This window comes from Grammomys surdaster, unplaced genomic scaffold (assembly GCF_004785775.1).
Source record: "Grammomys surdaster isolate TR1022 unplaced genomic scaffold, NIH_TR_1.0 264, whole genome shotgun sequence".
In the NCBI taxonomy this organism is placed as follows: Eukaryota; Metazoa; Chordata; class Mammalia; order Rodentia; family Muridae; genus Grammomys; species Grammomys surdaster.
The window spans coordinates 2,605,592-2,623,356 of NW_021604705.1; the positions used below are offsets into that span (position 1 = coordinate 2,605,592).

Below are 17,765 nucleotides of genomic sequence, written 5' to 3' on the forward strand. Positions count from 1 at the left end.
TTTAAGACCCTAATTCTAGCTGCCTGGAAGTCAATATTCTGCTAGCAGCCTTCAGATGAAGATGTAGAACTCTCAGCTCTGCCTATACCATGCCTTCCTGGATGCTACCATGTTCCTCACTTGATGATAATGGACTGAACCTCTGAACCTGTAAGCTAGACCCAATTAAATGTTGTCCTTATAAGAGTTGCCTTGGTCATCAAAACCCTAAGACAGTTACTATGCTAGACCCGAGAGTTTGCTTGCTGTACATACAGTAGATGGGAGAAGATAACTAATACAAAGCAAATTCCAGCTACAATGGGAACTGCAGGCTGTCAACCCAAACTGGCTGTTAGCCAAGGTATGTGGGCGTGTCTCCATCTCCCAGGAGTTAAAATTATAGGCGTACCACTGGCTTAAATGTGATTTAACCCTAATAGGCTCATGTTCATGTGCTTAGTCCCTAGTTGATGTGGAAAGGGTTAGCTATGTCCATGTTGAGTTGTGTCACTAGTTTTATTAATGTCCAGTGTCTACCTGTGGCCCAGCATGTAGCTCTCAGCAACTTCTCTAGCACCACGCCTACCTGTGTGCTGCGGTGATCTCTGGCAAAATGGACTAGCACTCAAATTGTAAGCAAACTCCCTGTTAGATGCTCTCTGTGAGTTACTCTGGTCGTGGGATCTCTTCAAACAAACAACTATGGCCAACATGGCCAGGGTTGAGCTTCCAGGTTTGGCTGGCACACAGGAAAGGACCCAGGGCAAAAATGCAGATCTAGATTCTCCAGGTACCAATGGTGGCTCAGAAAGACAGGCTTCAAGATGGTTTGTCAACCAGGATTAAAATATTTTTTTATGTGTTTCTTCTGCATGTATGTATGCAGCATGCACATGCAGCGCCTGGGGAATCCAGATGAAGGCATCAGATCCCCTGCAACTGGACATTGTGAGCTCTCATGTGGGTGCTAGGAATTGAATCAAGGTCCTATGGAAGAGTGATCAGTGCTCTTAACCATCTCCACAACCCCAGAGTCAGACTTTTAATCCTAAGGTTGGCAGTTTTGTGCTGCCACAGTAACTCTGTAAAGATCAAAAAAGTCTTGCTTTCTTTGGGGCAATTAAAAAAAAACCAGCAGATTATAAGAAAGACATCAGTACCAATCTCCAACATCAGTGTACAAGTGTCTAAATATCTTTCCATAAAGAGATATTTATAGGGCAGGAGAGACAGAGCTCAGTCAGTTAAGGGCTTTTTGTGCAATCATAAGGGACCTTAGTTCAGCCAACAACATCCATGTAGCACATTCATAACCCCAGTGCTTGAGAGCTGGAGAAAGGCAGATCCTTGGGACTTGTTGGCCAGTCAGTTTAACCTCATAGTGAGTTTCAGATCTCAGTGAAGTACCATCTCAAAACCCAGGTGAATGGCTCCTGAGAAACAACCCCTGGGGGTGACTTTTGGCCTCCAGATGCACACATGTGTGCATTCACTGGCACACACATGTGCTTACATACACATAGCTGCGAATGTGTGTGGGGGGGAGGGGAGGGGAGTTCTTTTAGTATAGTACAAAGGAGAAATGCAGTTTGTCATTATGGCTTAAAGACAGTAAATGTTCAGGTTCTAATTGACACATGAGTAACTGGAGGCACTTTAAGACAGGTGTTCTTGTTATTAAATGCAGGAGTTACTGAATTAGGTAGGATACAGATAAACTGGTGCTGGCCATAATCCTAAAAGACACCTTCCTGAACACCATGATCCTAAAACCCCTCAATCAGCGTCCTGAGAGAGTAAAACCCAAATGTTAAAGTCCTGAAAGTCAAAAATTCTTTTCTGTTTGTTTGTTTTTAACTGCTGCTATTTTATTTGTTATTATTTAAATTTCAGCATTATTCTTCATGTGTGTGTGTGTGTGTGTGTGTGTGTGTGTGTTTGATTTCTTACAGAGTATTTTTATTTTTCAATTTTTTATTAATTCTTATTCTTTACTATCCACTGTTACATATTTTTTTTTTAGTCATGCTCCATGTTGACATGGAAATTATATACGGATGTTTAGAGAATCCTAATTTGTTTTAGGCATCTTTTGCAAATTTAAAGTGCATTATCAAACACATCACATACTTTGTGTGTAAGCAATACAGTGTGTATAAAAAACACTCAGACTTTTTCAGCGAATGGAGTTCTCCTTCTTAAATATCTATATTGGTAAAAAGATAAAATTTCTCAGGACCTTGACTCCTTGAGTAAGCTCCTTGCACAGTAGTGACCCAGCAAGATTTGTGAGTAATAGTACCAGAAGATCTACACTATCTGTCTCAGTATTTCAAAGGTTTACTTTCTAAATTATTTTTAAGTTATGTACATGTGTGTGTGTGTGCCTGTGTGTATGCAAGAGACAGTAGTGTTGGACCTCCCTGGACCTGGAGTTTCAGGCTGTGTGTGCTGCCTGGTATAGGTTCTGGGAACCAAACTCAGCTCTTCTGTAAGAGCAATGTGTACTCTTTACTGCTGAGGTGTCTCTCCAGTTCCTTGGTACTACAGTTCAGATGACCACAGTGATATAACTGAGTGCTCACATCAGCCAGCTATGGTGCATATCTTTAAACAACTCATTTCTTGACTGATTTATATTGTACTATTGAGAATTTCATACATGTATACACTCAAACATGATTCCTTCTACTCCCATTTCCCCATTTCTCCACATCCCCCCTAAATACTCTTCCAACTCCATGACTAATATTGCATTCCATTAAAGTCAAGTTAGTACCGTCTATACTTGCATGGGGGAGAAACTATCCACTGAAAAATGGGAAGCCTGCTAATAGCTACATCATCAGAATATGATCATCCTCCTCCCCAGCAACTCCCCACTGCCAATAGCTCCTTAGTAAGGGGGAGGGCCTGGAGATCATCTACTCCATTTGTGCTGGAAATGTGGGTTGGCTTGATTTTGTGTAGTTCTTGTGCAGGTGACCACTGCTGTGAATTCGTGAAGACGATAGCCATGCAATGTCCAAAAGACAACGTTTCGTAGCAGTCCTCCCCATCTTTCTGTCTAACATTCTTGCTGCTTCCTCTTCTGTGGCCTTTGAGCCTTGTGTGGTGCAGTGTTCATGGAAGTGTCCTATTTGGGGCTGAGCACTTGGTTTCTTAATCGTAGTTCCTTGATTAATTATGCATCAGTCCATTGACTGCTGCTAATTGCAAAAATAAGCTACTCTGGTAGTGAGCACCCAAGGTCTGTGAATAGAAGCATAAACATTCAGAAGGCAATTTGACCCCTTGACCATTTAGAAAAGAAGTAATCGTGGTTTCTACCCTAGAACCAATGATCATCCCAACCATGGCCTTTTAACCAGGATTATAGCCTGAGACATGAAATTCCCTCCTGTGAAACAGGCCTCAAATTTGAAAAAAACTCCCCATAACAGTCAAGCCACTGTTACACCAATGGACACATCTTGCCCATCAAGACTGTGTTGTAGCTAGGTAAGACTGTTGGTTTCTTTTCTCTCCTAGCAGCCTGCATAGCATCTCTGACACTGTGAGAACTAGCCGGCAAGGAGAGTCTCCAGGATGATTTGAGATTGATTTCTCTATTTCTGAAACCAAAGTGTATGGTGTCTTCAGCAATAGGGACTTATGATATAGTTATGGTGGATGGCTGTCTTAGTTAGGATTTCCATTGCTATGAAGAGACATCATCACCAAGGCAACTCTTATAAAGGTTGGTGCTGGCTTACAGTTCCAGAGATTCAGCCCATTATACTCATGGTGGGAAGCATGACACCATGCAGGCTGACTTGGTGCTGGAAGAGCCAAGAGTTCTACATCTTGACCCAAAGGCAGCCAGGAGGAGGGTCTCTTTTGCACTAGGCAGAGCTTGAGCACTAGGAGCCCTCAAAGCCCACCTCTGCAGTGACACACTTCCTCCAACAAGGCCACACCTCCTAATACTGTTACTTCTCATGATTCAAGCATATTCAAACCATCATAATAACCAAGAGCAATCAAGGACAATAGCTTATTTATTTTTTTAGAGACCTCTGGGGCTTCCCTGACCAGTAACTCATAGAGAGGAATCCTTTGACTTATCCTGTGATTTTCATCTAATAACCCGTATTCTGGGAGTAACATTCTCAATCCATGCAGGGTGATACTGCTTGGACTCTTTATAGAAACTGTAATTTGAAGTTACTAACTAATGAGTTTCTATAAGACTTTTCCATAGACCGCTGATTCTGGCTAACCATTCACAATATGGCTTCTGTATGGCTTGTCATATTCCCTTCTTTGAAGTAGCTCCCTACCCCTGCTTTATTCCCAGATTTTCCCCAAACACACTGTGACTTTCCTTGTTTAAGTCTTTCGGCTCCCAGTATTCCACAGCCCTTAGCATGACTCCAGAAGCCCCATTCTACACTTGCTTATACTTACACTCCAGGTTAAAAACACAAGACCAAAGATCTGAAGCTAGGACCTATGTGTGAGTGAGAACATGTAGCATTTGTCTTTCTGGGTTTAGTTACCTTAGTCTGAATTTTTTTTCTAGTTCTGTTTTCTTGCAAATTTCATTTTTCTTTACAGATATTACATTGTGGATATGTACAGTATTTTTCTATCTATTCATCTATTGGTGGACATTTTCCTAGGGGTTTTTTTTTTTTTGCCAACTTGCCATAAGCTAGAATCATTTGGGAAGAAAGACTCTCATTTGAGAAAATGTCTACATAAGATTTGTCTATAGGCAAATCTGTAGTGTATTTTCTTGATTACTGATTGATGTGGAAGGGCACAATCCATTGGGGGTGGTACGACTCCTGGGCAGGTGGTCCTGGGGTTGTTTAAGAAAGAAGATTGAACAGGCCATGAGAAGGAAACCAGTAAGCAGTACTCAATGGCCTTCAGTTCCTGACTCGGATTCCTTGAATGATGGTCTACAAGCTATAAGATGAAATAAACCATTTTGCTTTTGGTCATGGTGCTTTATCACAGCAATAGAAACCTAACTAAAACAGACATCTAGCTTGATTCTACTTAGCAGCTATTATCAATAGAGTAGCAGTGAACATGGCTATGCAAGTGTCTCTGTACTGGGATATAAATTCCGTTGTATGTGTACGAAACTCGCTTGAAGCTCAGAAGGTGGTGCTTTATTATCTATTTTAGCGCCTTCATTTTGGGTAGAGTGGAGAAATCAACGAGGACTCACAAGGAAGTCATGTTCACATAGGCCTAGGAGTAAGACAATTTGGTGTAGAGGGAACACTGTGATGGCAGCAGGGACCCAGAACAGCTGCAGTTAGTAGGCTTTGCCTGGGTGCCAGTCTTAAAGACGCAGCGTTGGGAGTGTGAATGTTACTTGGCTTCTTTCATTTTGTGAAAACAAATATCAAAAATCCGTGCTTTTTTTCTCATTCTATTTATTCACAGTAACATCTTTCTGCACATGTTTTTTATTATTTTTTATTGGATGTTTTATTTACATTTCCTATGTTGTCCCCTTACCCCATCCCCCACCCATCTGCACATGTTTTTATGTATGTGAGTACCCATGTGTCATGATACATGTATGAAAATCAAAGAACAATTTGAAAGTTCATTCTCTCCTTCCGCTCTGTGTGTAGCAGGGATCAAACTCGAGTTGCGCGGCTTGGAAGCTAGCTGCCTCGCCCGGTCTCAGTGGGAGAGAATGTACCTAGCCTTTCAGAGACTTGAGCCAGGGTAAGGTGGATTGGGGAAGGCACTGTGTGAGGAGACCGGGAGAGGGGGCAGCGATCAGGATATAAAATGAGTGATAATTTTTAAGGTATGTGCTTTTAATAGGGGAATCCTTTTCAGCCCTCAAGTTCTGTGTCTTTATGTACCCTCACCCGTGGGGGACACCAGCGGTATTCCTCATCTCCAAAGAGCTTATGCTGACGATTCTGGGCCGGACCTACTTAACCTTCAGCATCTGGGGTGTTGGTTGCAGTTTGGTGGCATAGACTCAAGGTGAGGATGCAGAGGTGGCTACCACTTTCCTACTTACTACTGGGTTCTCAGAGTGCCTGATTGTTGAACCAGTGGAAACTGCTTCCCTAGTGTGTTCTAAAAGAAAACTCAGCGTGGGGGAGGTGTGACAGTCACTTTTAGGGGCCCATTGCCTGCCAGGAGACGCATCGGGCGGGCGGGCTTATCGGCTGCAGCTGGTGCTGTGCTGCGGGCTGCTGGCAGCTCGCCCGGGTGGGCAGCAGCGTTGACGTGCGCCCCTGGTGGCGAGGGCGACGCGCTGGTGGCGCTGGGGCCTGCAGAGCCAGCGGGGCTTGCGGGAGCTCTCCTGCGGGCCCGGGCCCTCGCCCCCGCCGCAGCGGGAGGCGTCGCTGGCGCTGGACGCTTGTGGGAGGCGGGGACGAGCCGGGGCAAGCAAAGTCCAGGTCTGCACGCCAGCCGCAGCAGCGGCCGACACGCGCTTGAGGTTCAGGTGAGGGAGGACGCGACGGGAGACCCGGGCGGCGGGAGGGCAGCTGCAGTGGGACCTGCTGGGGAGTGGCTGCCACCCGTGCGCCCGGCTCTGCGCCTTGGGACGGAGGCTCCCGGAGCCTGGAGGTCCCCCTATCAGGGGAGCTGAGCCGGGTGCACTTGGACCTGAGGCTGTGGTTTCTCCCCAGGCTGAGATGGATCTTGAGGCAGCGAGAAACGGAACAGCGCGGCGCCTGGACGGCGACTTTGAACTAGGCAGCATCAGGTATACAGGACCACAGAGCCACTGGCTTTTCCTTATAGCAGAGTCCTCGAAAGAAGTTGAAAAAACCGGTTGATGCCTCCGGCCTTTGGGAGGAAGTTTTAAATGTTCTTGAGGAATGTCTCCCAGGCTCCTTTTGGAACAGAGAAGAGACTGTCTTCAAACGCGCTCCCCTTCCCGGAACACGGGTGATTTGATGAATATTGGCGTTGTGTAACGTTCACTTTTTAAATATAAAGTAAACATTTGCAGATCATTCTTTTTAGCCATCATCTGGCTACTCGAGTTGGTAAAACTTCAGACACCTGCTATTGATGACTGTGCTTTTGAACTAGGCTAGTGAAGCAAGACCTCCCCTTCTTCCTTCATTGCCTTCCTTCTCTTCATTGCCCCTGTCTTCCCCTCCTCCCATCTGTACTCTGTTTTCCCTATTTCGCCTTTCTAGGGGGTGACATAGAGAGCAAGCTCATTCTTCACTAACTTCTGCTTCTAAATCAGGGTTTGTTTTGTTTTATTTTGTTTTGTTTTTGTCTCAGTTGCAAGAGGGTGAACTTAGATGCTTCTTCTGCCAGTGGGTCTTTCTTCCTGCCTGACTCTGGTTCTTCCCCAGCCACAGCGAAGCACACACACACACACACACACACACACACACAGAGGCAGAAGGGCCCGGTTAAGTGTGTGCCTGTTTCCTCTTTCATTGTGGGGACAGTGAATCATTTTCACCCTCGGCTTCAAATAGTTTATGAGGCTATTACAGTCTCCGAGTTCATGCTAGGCCACCTGGACGGAACAAACTGACATGTGTCATGGAGTTGTCTTCTAGAGGGACAAAATTTATCAGCTTCTGTAGTTGGTTCTCAAGCTGCAAGGGGCCTGATTAGCCAACTGAAAAATGTGCCTATCTGATGCTTAAACTGAAGCATTGTTCCTGTTAATTTGTTTGGACAGTGACATGGCCCTGTTCCTTCTTAGAATCATGGCGTTTATTCACAGAAAATTTAGGTTTGTTCATATAGAGTTATAAAAAACTTATAGATGGTGTTACTTCTAATAGAAAAATGTGGTTTTGTAATCTGGCAATTTAGGCTGGGGATGACTGTGAATCTATTAATAGATGGCATTTTCATGAAGAAGGCTATTTATGTATTATACTGGCCGAACATACTGACTAGTATTAGAAGAAGCAGTCCCTGGAAAAGGTGTAGTAACACTCAGGACCAGGAAAGTTCTCAGGAAAAGCTCACAGTGTGTGATTGGAAAGAAGGAAACACCTCAAAACTGAAATACAAGAAGTTAAGACTAACTTGATATTATAAGAGTAGAAAATGGAATATGAGACTTACTTTTATGTAACAACACCAAGGATGATACATTCAAGGAAAGTTAAGCCGACTTCTGTTAGGCAGAACAAGTTGAGGTTGTGCCTGTTCTAAACACGCTGCATAGCCTGTAGCACATTCTCTTGTACATATTCAGTAGCAAATGTCTGTCTGTTGAAAGGTACCAAGTATGAAGAAAATTAATGAATATTGGGAAAGCCAGGAGAACACAGCAGAAGTTCTATCCATTTTAAGGAGGGGGTTAGGGTAGCTCTTATTTTGAACTGAGAAAGTGGTAGAAGGAGATGAGCAGAGAGAGCCATGGGCATTTGGGGAGCATCTTCTGGCAGCAATAATTTAGAGCTAAAGGATCCTGAGGTTGAGACTGTATTCACTCTATCCACAAAGTAGCAGAGAAACCTGATCTGCCTATTTGAGCAGCGTACGACTGGGAGTGGGGGATGCAGTCATGAAGGTACCCACAGAGCATGTGGACTCAGCAGCCAATATAAAAGTTTCGATTTTGCTCTGAGTAGAAGTGGAACCATTGGAGCCATTGTTATTGCCTGAGTAGAGAAGTAGCCTGAGTTCTTAAATGATTATATTGGCTACAATTTCCAGTACACTAAAGAAAATATAAATGGAAGTGAGGTGGGGCTAGTCTAATGAGAATGAAGCAAGAAAAACGGGGAGAAGCAACCAGATCTTTGATATATCTTGAATGCAGAAAAAAAAAAACAGTATTTTCTAAAATCACTTCCCACATCATCCAGAAAAGCAGTCTCGCTATAAACCAACTTGTATTTTTCTTAGAAAAAGAATAATTTAAGTAATTTGGTAAGCATTATTACTGTATGCGTCTTCTCACTGTGGACTGACTCTGAAAGGCTGTCTTGACTCTCCCGTTTCCGTACGTCCTTGTAGTACCTTGGAGAGTTACCTTTGTACTTGATGGCTGTCTAGCAGATAGTTTTGACAACGGTAGTCTTCTCCTGTTTAAAAATGTCACGATTCAAAACCATAGCTACTAAGGTTTATGTTCAACTCATTGTTCATGACAGTTTTATATTTGGACAATTATGTTTTACAGCAACCAAGGCAGAGAAAAGAAGAAGAAAGTGAATTTAGTTGGCCTGCTGACACTGGTAAGTTGTGAAATACTAAGTGGAAATAATCCTACCTTTCATTCAAATTTGGAGACTTGAGTTAATAGTCAGCCAGCAAGTACTTTAAGTCTGCCTGTCTTACGAAGCACTGGACTGCTTCTGCTGCACTTGCGCCTATGGTTTGGCTAATTGTAACAATGGTTTTAAACCACAAGACAGATGATGAAGGGGGTTGGGTAAGCTGGCTTCAAGCTCACTGCTACATAGGCAGATAAAACAAAAATGAAGCATTTCAGAAATACCATGGAAACCCACTGGCTTCAGGTAAGCATCTCGATTCATAAAACCCTGTCAGTAACCTCCACCCCTGGCCCAGCCAAAAAAGTTTAAGTGTTGAAAACAACATTTAATTGCTTCTCGGCCTTTTGGCTAAGATCAAGTGTGAAAACAACATTTAAAACAAAACAAAATCCACATGCACAACTAGCTTACTAGGAAATTAGTGAACCTTGACATAATGACCACGGATTCTGACTGTTTCAGGCCATTCCCAGTGTACTCCGAGGGTACAAGGCAAGCCAACACAGTTGTTTGATTGTTTGTTTGTTTGTTTGTTTTGAAGAAATCACATCTATGTTGTAATAATTATTTAAAATTCGGCCACCAGTCAAGTCGACTATCTAAGCTGTGGCAGCTCTGCCTGGCTCAACTGCCATGTTGCATGGCCAGAGGCCACGTGTGTGCTGCAGCTACAAATGGCCAGCCAGAAACACCAGCCCTGCCACCCACGAAATGCCAGTGTGGGAGATGGTTCTGCCAATCTTAGACGCTGTCTCCGAAAGGCTGAGCATTGCCCAGACCATTCTGCCATCCATGTGGGCCCAGTAGAAAATTGAGACTCTAATGCTTAAAGATTAATCAAAGGCTTTATATGTTTGGTAATGCTCAATAACAATATGTCCATACAAGAGAGTTGTTTCCCAATTAGCTAACCTAAATAAAAGTTGTTACCCGCGACTGCTCTCCATATCTCTGTGGCTCTCCATCACTCCTACATCTCTGCTTCCCCTAGTTCCTCCTCTTCCTTTTCCTCTTCTGCTCCTTACTCCTCCCACCTTAGCTCCTCCTACACATCTGTTTTCATTTTCAGTGTGTCTGAGCGAGGCAGGCCAGGAAAGTGTTTGCCTGCTTTGAAAAATGTGATATGTTTCAAGCAGACAGTCTTTGACAAAAAGAAAGGAAGGAAGGAAGGAAGGAAGGAAGGAAGGAAGGAAGGAAAGAAGGAAACAAAGAATTAAGTGCATATCAATTGAAGCTGCCAAGTTAGAAAGCAAATGCAGGAAAGGACATCAAAACATTTGCACACAACAATACAGTCCTCTTGTTGGTCCAAGCCTCTGCACAGACTCTTTCCTCTACTTTTTGTTTTTGCTTAAAAAGTTTCAGCGAGAGTAAATTTTTGTTCAGGTTGTATTGTGTGTGCTTGTGCTTATGCTGTATTGACTTGTAATAGTGGACTGAGACCCCAACACAGTGTGTGTCTGATGCGTGTGAGTACAGGTGTACAGTGCCGCAGGACATGTATGGAAGTCAAGTGGTAATTTGGGGGAATCTGTTCTCTTCTTTCAAGTCTTTTGGTTCCAGGCATTGAGCCAGGTTGTCAGTTTTGAGGGACAAATGTTTTTCCCTACTGAGCTATCTCACCAGCCTAGAAAAAGAATTTTATTTAGTGCTGCAGACAATACATGTAATTTTAATGTCAGTTTAGAATCTGTTTCCTACAGAAAATAGAAAAATATATACTGAAAAGTAGAATAATTGATATTTTGTTTGCATTTAATAATTTTAGTTGAAACTGTATTTAAATTTAATTACCATCTTTCATCTGAGTCGATGTCTCTGTGGAAAAACCTCAGAACAAAGCTGGTGCAATAGGATTAGAGATGTCTTGTTTTGTTGAAAAGGGTCACTAAAAACTAATCTAGATTTACATAGGAATGTCCCCTAACTTTAAATTTGATCTTAGAAACATAAATTTAATTTGACCAACATGGAAAGCATTAAAATCTTCTTCAGTGTCATAAAATGTCCACTAAAAATGAACACCACAGGAAAATCTGACTTTGCACTGAAAGGATGTTGAAAGACACAAATGTCCTAACTCTCTTCACTTAGAGGCCGCTAACAGCAGATCTTAAGGACATGGGTCCCTTGTAGCCGCTAGGATTCTTTCCATTCGGCCTTCATGTTTGTCCCTTCCTTTCATTTATTCTGAGCTCTTTCTGGTTCTCACCTTTCCTTTCTTTTAGTCTTCTTGCTTTGCCTTGTGTGTTTGAGTGCAGTCTGCCCCTGTTGCCCTTGGCCCCAGATGAACTCTGAAGCCCTTGGAGAGCAGTTTACACACATACCCCGTGCCCACTGTGTGCTCCCAACCTCAGCCTCACTGGGCAGTGTGAGTCAGTCCAAGATGCCGCCCTCTCCACCATCCTGACTCATTGCATATGCTTCAAATAACTGTCTCTTGTCTCCAAAAGGGAGATTTGGGGGGAAGTGAGCAGAGTATAAAGTTTAAAAGGAGAGGAGAAATGCAAGAGATGGAGAGGAAGCTGGAAAGGGAAATGTAACAGCAGTGCTGTAGTCTAGAAGACAGAGGAGAAGGAACAAAGAGAGGGGCCCATCAAAACTATTGAGCAAAAGGGATAAATTGAAGGAGATTAAAAAGACAGTGAATTACTGTCTTCTGAAGTGGTATTTGCTTAGTAAGTAGGAGTTGTATGCTTTGCGGTGATAATTGGTGCCCACCCTGCTGAGCACTAAACCCCAAAGGTTTGATAGTTCCTGCTGACCTATCCCGTGATCCTGGGGACTTCTGCTGCACTCTGTGTACCCCTCAGCCATCCATCTCTGCAACCTTAAACCCCACTCCTCCACACTCCCGACTCTTTTCCAGTTTATTCCTCTCAACTTTGAAGATCCACCATGATCAAGACTTCCATAAAGCCTGCAGAAAGATACTCCGGAAAGTTCTTTCTTTGAACTTTTTTTTTTTTTTGAACTGATCTGCCTTTAAAGGCTGATTTCACCCTTTCAAAGGGATCTGGCCTCAAACTGAGAAGGTCTGTTTGTTCCTGTTTTTAATTCTACTGAAGTGGTCTTCTGTACATGCTCTGTTCTGAAGGCTATGTTTGTGCGTTGGTCCCAAGCTAACCTTAACTCGCTATGCATAACCTCTGGGAGATTAAATACTGTTTCTAAACGGATCCAAATCTTTATTACCTTGATTACATTGTAATAATTCACCCAAGTTAAATGCTAATTAAGTAGAATTAGATTGATTTACTTTTATTTGCACAAAATCATGAAATTAAGCTTACAGTTACCTGGATTGCGATTCATATATTCTCTAAGATAAGAACATTTGTAACTGTGATACTAGAATAAACGTGAAACAAAAATTTCTCAAAAGACAAATTATTAAATGGAATCTTATTTTATTTTCTCTTTTCAGTTCCGATACTCTGACTGGCAGGATAAATTGTTCATGCTCCTGGGTACCCTCATGGCCATAACACACGGATCAGGTCTTCCCCTCATGATGATAGTCTTTGGAGAAATGACAGATAAGTTTGTAGATAATGCTGGGAACTTTTCCTTGCCAGGTAATTGTTTCTTTACCTCTTTTTAAAAATGCATTATATTTATCTAACTGGGTGAAAGGTATTAGAAACTAGTTTTAATTTACGTCATCTGTTTGTTTATTGATTTAGACACCTAGGTGACCCTAATTTCCACAAAGGGAATTGTGAAATTTTTGTAGCATTTCTTAAGTGCTCATTTAAATCTCAGGGAAAATGCATTGTGGTGTTTGACTTTTAAAACAATAAGGAAGTGCAGGAAACTTTGCAGCTAAATAAAGTGGGAGTATAGTACCCCGATGCGGTGTCTGTCCTCTGTGAGCACAGAAGCAAGTATTTTGAAACACTTCAGGTAGCACAGCAGTAGTACTTGGATGTGGTAACTTCTGTAGGCTTCTGACTGGGTTTTATCTTTTTCTCTCTTGCCCACTCTCATCTTCAAAATATTTACTTTCTATGTTTGATGTTTTAGACCAACCAGAGTCTAGAACTGAATGTGACATTTTACTAAATAGCAATGATCTCAGTATAGATCTAAAGTAATTGAGTCACATGGGTCCAGGTCACCTCAAAAAAGGTCACACCAGCACCATTGTAGTAAGGAGCAGATGGTCACACTTGTCTTCATGGGAATTAAATTTAATCTAGAAATATTCCCATGGTTTATTCCAAGCCCAAAGGCTTTGTTCTTCCAAGAGGCAATAAGGGTCTAGGTTGGGAAAAACAAAAAACAAAATGAAGCTGTGTATCAGTATATAGGTGATAGAATAAAAAAATAATAAAGGAAGGCAAGTTTTCATCGGAAATGTGAGTGAAGTACATTCATCACTTAGATATCATTCTACACACATCTTCATAGATCATTGGCCGATAACTACATACTTATTTGCTATTAAAAGGCATAAATGCAATTTTTAAAAGAAAATGTGATTGCTTGATTAATACAGAAAATATGTTTACATTAGTGCTGATAGCTATGACATCTTCCTGAAGCCCAGTGAGAATGTCCACAGTTTGCTACTTATGTTAAGACAGGCTTCCAACCCAGGTCTTTTATCAGCTCATATGGCTATAATCAGGATCATGCATATTTTTTCCAGGATAAATAATTATGCTTTACTATGAGGGGAAAAAAAAGACCCTGTTTCAGATGGATTTGGATTTCTGGAGTTTTGCCAGTGGCCAAAACTCTTAGCAGAAATACTGTAAAGATAAGTTGAAATAGGACAAGGACATTAATAGGGGGCTGGAATGATGACTCAACAGTAAAGAGCATTGGCTGTTCTACAGGGCCTGAGTTCAAACCTCGGAACACACATGGCAGCTTGCCAGAGGCCTCCATCGGCATTGCATGTTTGTGATGCGTAGACATACGTATGCAGACAAAGCACTTAAATACAGTAAATAAAAATAAATCTTTATATAAAAAATGTTGAGCCTGACATGGTGGAGCATGCCTTTAGCCACAGTAATTAAGAGGCAGAGGCAGGTGGATCTCTGTGAGTTTGAGGTCAGCCTGGTCTATATAATGGATTCCAGTACAGCCAGGGTTATACAGAAAGACCTGTCTCAAAGCAAACAAACAAACAAGCAATCAAGCAAACAAACAAACAGATACATAAATAAAGAAAATAATAAAAATATTTAAGGAAGTATAAGAGGTTGACATTTTGTATTTGTTTTCCTTTTATTTCATAGAAGGGTAACACACACACACACACACACACACACACACACACACACACACGTGTGTGTGGTACCCAACCAAAACACCAACCAAAAATTGACTTCTTTAAGGGTTTAAAAAAATCATATTAATATAGTGAAAAAATACAATGAAATATCACTCGGTCTTTAAAACGGGAATTTTTTGATGCAGGATACAGGTTGGATGTACTTTGAGGACATTAAAGTAGTGGATAAATGGTGGATTCTGTATGAATCATCCACTTACGTGGATTATCTAGAATAGTTAAATTCATAGAAACAGGAAGTAGAATGTACTTACAAGGGATTGGAGAGAAAAATATGGGAAGCTACTGTGTAATGGGCCTAGGGTTTGAATTTTTCAGAGTAAAAACAGTTCAGAAAATTGGTTGGACCAAGATATGAGAATATTTACCACTATTAAACTGTGTATTTAAAACTGTCAAGATGGTACATTTCATTCTACTTGTATTTTTATTTCGAATACATTTTTAAAATAATCAGTTTAAAACAAATTTATTTATCATGAATAAATTTGCTTTTGGACCAAGTATCATAGCTTTGTTCTTTTCCTTTTTGTGGGATTTTTGTTGTTGTTGTTTTGTTTTCTAGAATAATTCAACAACTTGCTTCTTTGGAGCAGTTTGCTTGTTTTTTACTTGTAACTAATGATGCAATCAATCCCTTGGCTTTGAAGTTGAATGAGGCAGGCAGGTACTTTGTGCTAAGGGCTAAATTCAAGGTCACTCTTCGGAAACTGCACAAGCAAGAGATTACTGGGGTGGTAGACTCAAGAGAGTTAACAACTCTGTCATGGTACTCTTGATTATAAATGCTAAAGTTGGTACCCTTGATTATAAGTAATGCTGAGGTTTTGACCCTTGGCCCTCTGAAACCACATGGTCACAGGCCATATTGTCTGTCATAGAGGATTTGCTATAGGAAACCCCATGAGTTTCTCATGAATGATTCATTCTTCTGTAGTTTGTGGAAGTAATAGTCTCATACCACATTCTCTTTGGAGAAAAATGATGTCATCAATAAACTCACTCCAATTTTAGAGTGCTCACTGCTATGTTTAGTGATTCAGAATTGAGCTGAAAATCATGGGGGCTGTGTACTTGGCTGAAGCCATAGCTCATCAAATAGAGCTTTGTTTTGCTTTGTTTTTTAGTATGCTATTTAGAATGGTTGGATTCTTAGGCAACTAGACTTCACAGAAGCCAAGTAAGACAGAATGTTAGAAGGGAAAAGGTTTAAATTACAAGAGGCTCCGACAATGATTTACTGTGAACAGAGCCCATCCTTGTCAGCAGAGTGAAGCTACTTCATGACAGAATTGCTCTCTCACAATGATTTGGTTGTGCAGAAACTACGATCAAACATTATTTCCATCCAAAACCTTAAGAACAGAGTCGTAGAAAACAGTTCATCTGCAGAGTATCAAAGAATTGGTTATTGCTTAGGGCAACTCTGTGTGACCATAATGATCTAGCAAATTCTGTGGGAAGATCGCTGCAGTTTCTGTGTTCATGTATTGCTTCATGGTAGAGAAGACAAAGCGTGCTTGAGCTCTGAGTTACATTAACTGGCCATAACACCCAAGCTGCCTGTACAAACACCATTTGTTTTGATGCTGGACAATTCCATATGATACAGGAATTCCTAGGCAGACTCTAGAAAAGTGGGTGTCAGTTTACTTTGAGAGTCTAATGAAATAATCTAGGTCCTTTCTCTATTCCTTAATGTCTCCGTATTAATCAGATCCTGCTCTCAATAGCTGGGTGACCATGGCTAGACCAGTGTAGTGTTACTATTTTAAAATATTGGAACGATGATCATGGATTGGCTAGTGGAATCAAGTTGGTTACTTATGGCAGGCTCTAGGACATGATAACTGTTCAGTGGATATGGGGTAGTAGCCAAGAGACTGGAAATGACACAACCAGTCTAATTTTGTTTCACCATCCAGCAGAGGTGGATTTTACAGGATTTCTCTAAATTGAAAACGCAGCTTTAAGCATTCCCCATTTTCATGTTGTGGAAGAGATCAGGTTAGCGGTGTCTATCCTGTCTCAGTAGAATCAACTGGGACATTCTAAATCAGTGAGACGGACTGGTGTGCTTGGGTTTGGGTAAGATCTGGAAAGCATTGTATTTTCAGAGTTCCCAATAACTTTCTTTTTTTTTTTTAAGATTTATTTATTTATTATATATGAATACACTGTAGCTGTCTTCAGACACACCAGAAGAGGGCATCAGATCTCATTACAGATGGTTGTTAGCCACCATGTGGTTGCTGGGATTTGAACTCAGGACCTCTGGAAGTGCAGTCAGTGCTCTTAACCACTGAGCCATCTCTCCAGCCCCTCCCAATAACTTTCTAATGACCAAACTACATGATAAATGGGGACTCTTTATAAGACACTCATTTTAAGTGGCATCTGACAATGGTGGGTCCAGGCTCTGCAAATTCTCAATCCCCTGACACTTCTGGGAGCCCCCTGTACACGTTTGTCTGATAATGTTCAGGCAACTGGGACACTGGACCTCCTGGTAGCCCCAAGAAGTTCTTGTCCATAATTATACTGCCCTTCTTGGCCTGGGCCTCATGGGAAGGAGTGAGTAGGATATGAAATGCTCATAGATTCATATTTTCAGGGGCGCACACAGAGGGGTAGATGGGGTGAGGGAAAGGGGGAGGAGAGAGTGTTCATTGAGTTGTGTTATCCTCATGGAGAGATTTAAAAGGTAGGGATTGGAACATATAAAAATTTAAGATTTCACCTAATTTCTAAATTGAGGGGGAGAAATGCCTAGTGATTTCTACAAATTCCGCAGCTGGCTCTCAATCCAGACATAGTCCGATTCTCCATGTTTGAGTACTATGAAGGGGAAGGGCCCACAGAACTGATTAGAAGAGAAATAAAATGAAGGGATTCCTCAGAGTCAACAGCTAGGCAGAAGCCTTTCACATCAGTAGGGAAAAAAAAACCCACAGCACTGAACTCCGGCTGTACTCCGGGCAACTGACCCTGATTCGGTTTAAGTTTAAAATAAATTTCAACCTTTTATCTTCCTTTGGAGAAAGATAAGAAGGGCACACAGCTACACAGCAGCAAGAAAACATGACCCCTGGGCCATTTGCCTAGGATAAAAGGGTAAAGAAAGAACACTTCCTCTCCTAGGACCCCGGAGAATGGGAAGTGCCTGTCTTCTTGCTCAACAATGCTTCAGGGACATTTTATCTGCTTACTTCATAAATACTGTATATAGATTA

General features: G+C 41.8%; 1 protein-coding gene across 2 annotated transcripts in view; it reads left to right on the forward strand.

Annotated features, from left to right (window-relative positions):
• Window positions 1–6,273: 6,273 nt before the first annotated feature.
• Abcb4 (ATP binding cassette subfamily B member 4) overlaps window positions 6,274–17,765 on the forward strand; it is a 61,270-nt gene continuing 49,778 nt past the window's right edge. Inside the window, exons 1-4 of one of the 2 annotated variants that reach the window (XM_028776056.1) lie at window positions 6,274–6,457; window positions 6,645–6,721; window positions 9,128–9,182; window positions 12,652–12,802. In XM_028776056.1, coding sequence (XP_028631889.1) covers window positions 6,651–6,721; window positions 9,128–9,182; window positions 12,652–12,802 — 277 coding nt within the window. In that variant the 5' untranslated portion in view covers window positions 6,274–6,457; window positions 6,645–6,650. The remainder of the gene's footprint in view (window positions 6,458–6,644; window positions 6,722–9,127; window positions 9,183–12,651; window positions 12,803–17,765) is intronic. The other variant, XM_028776057.1, reaches the window with a different exon arrangement.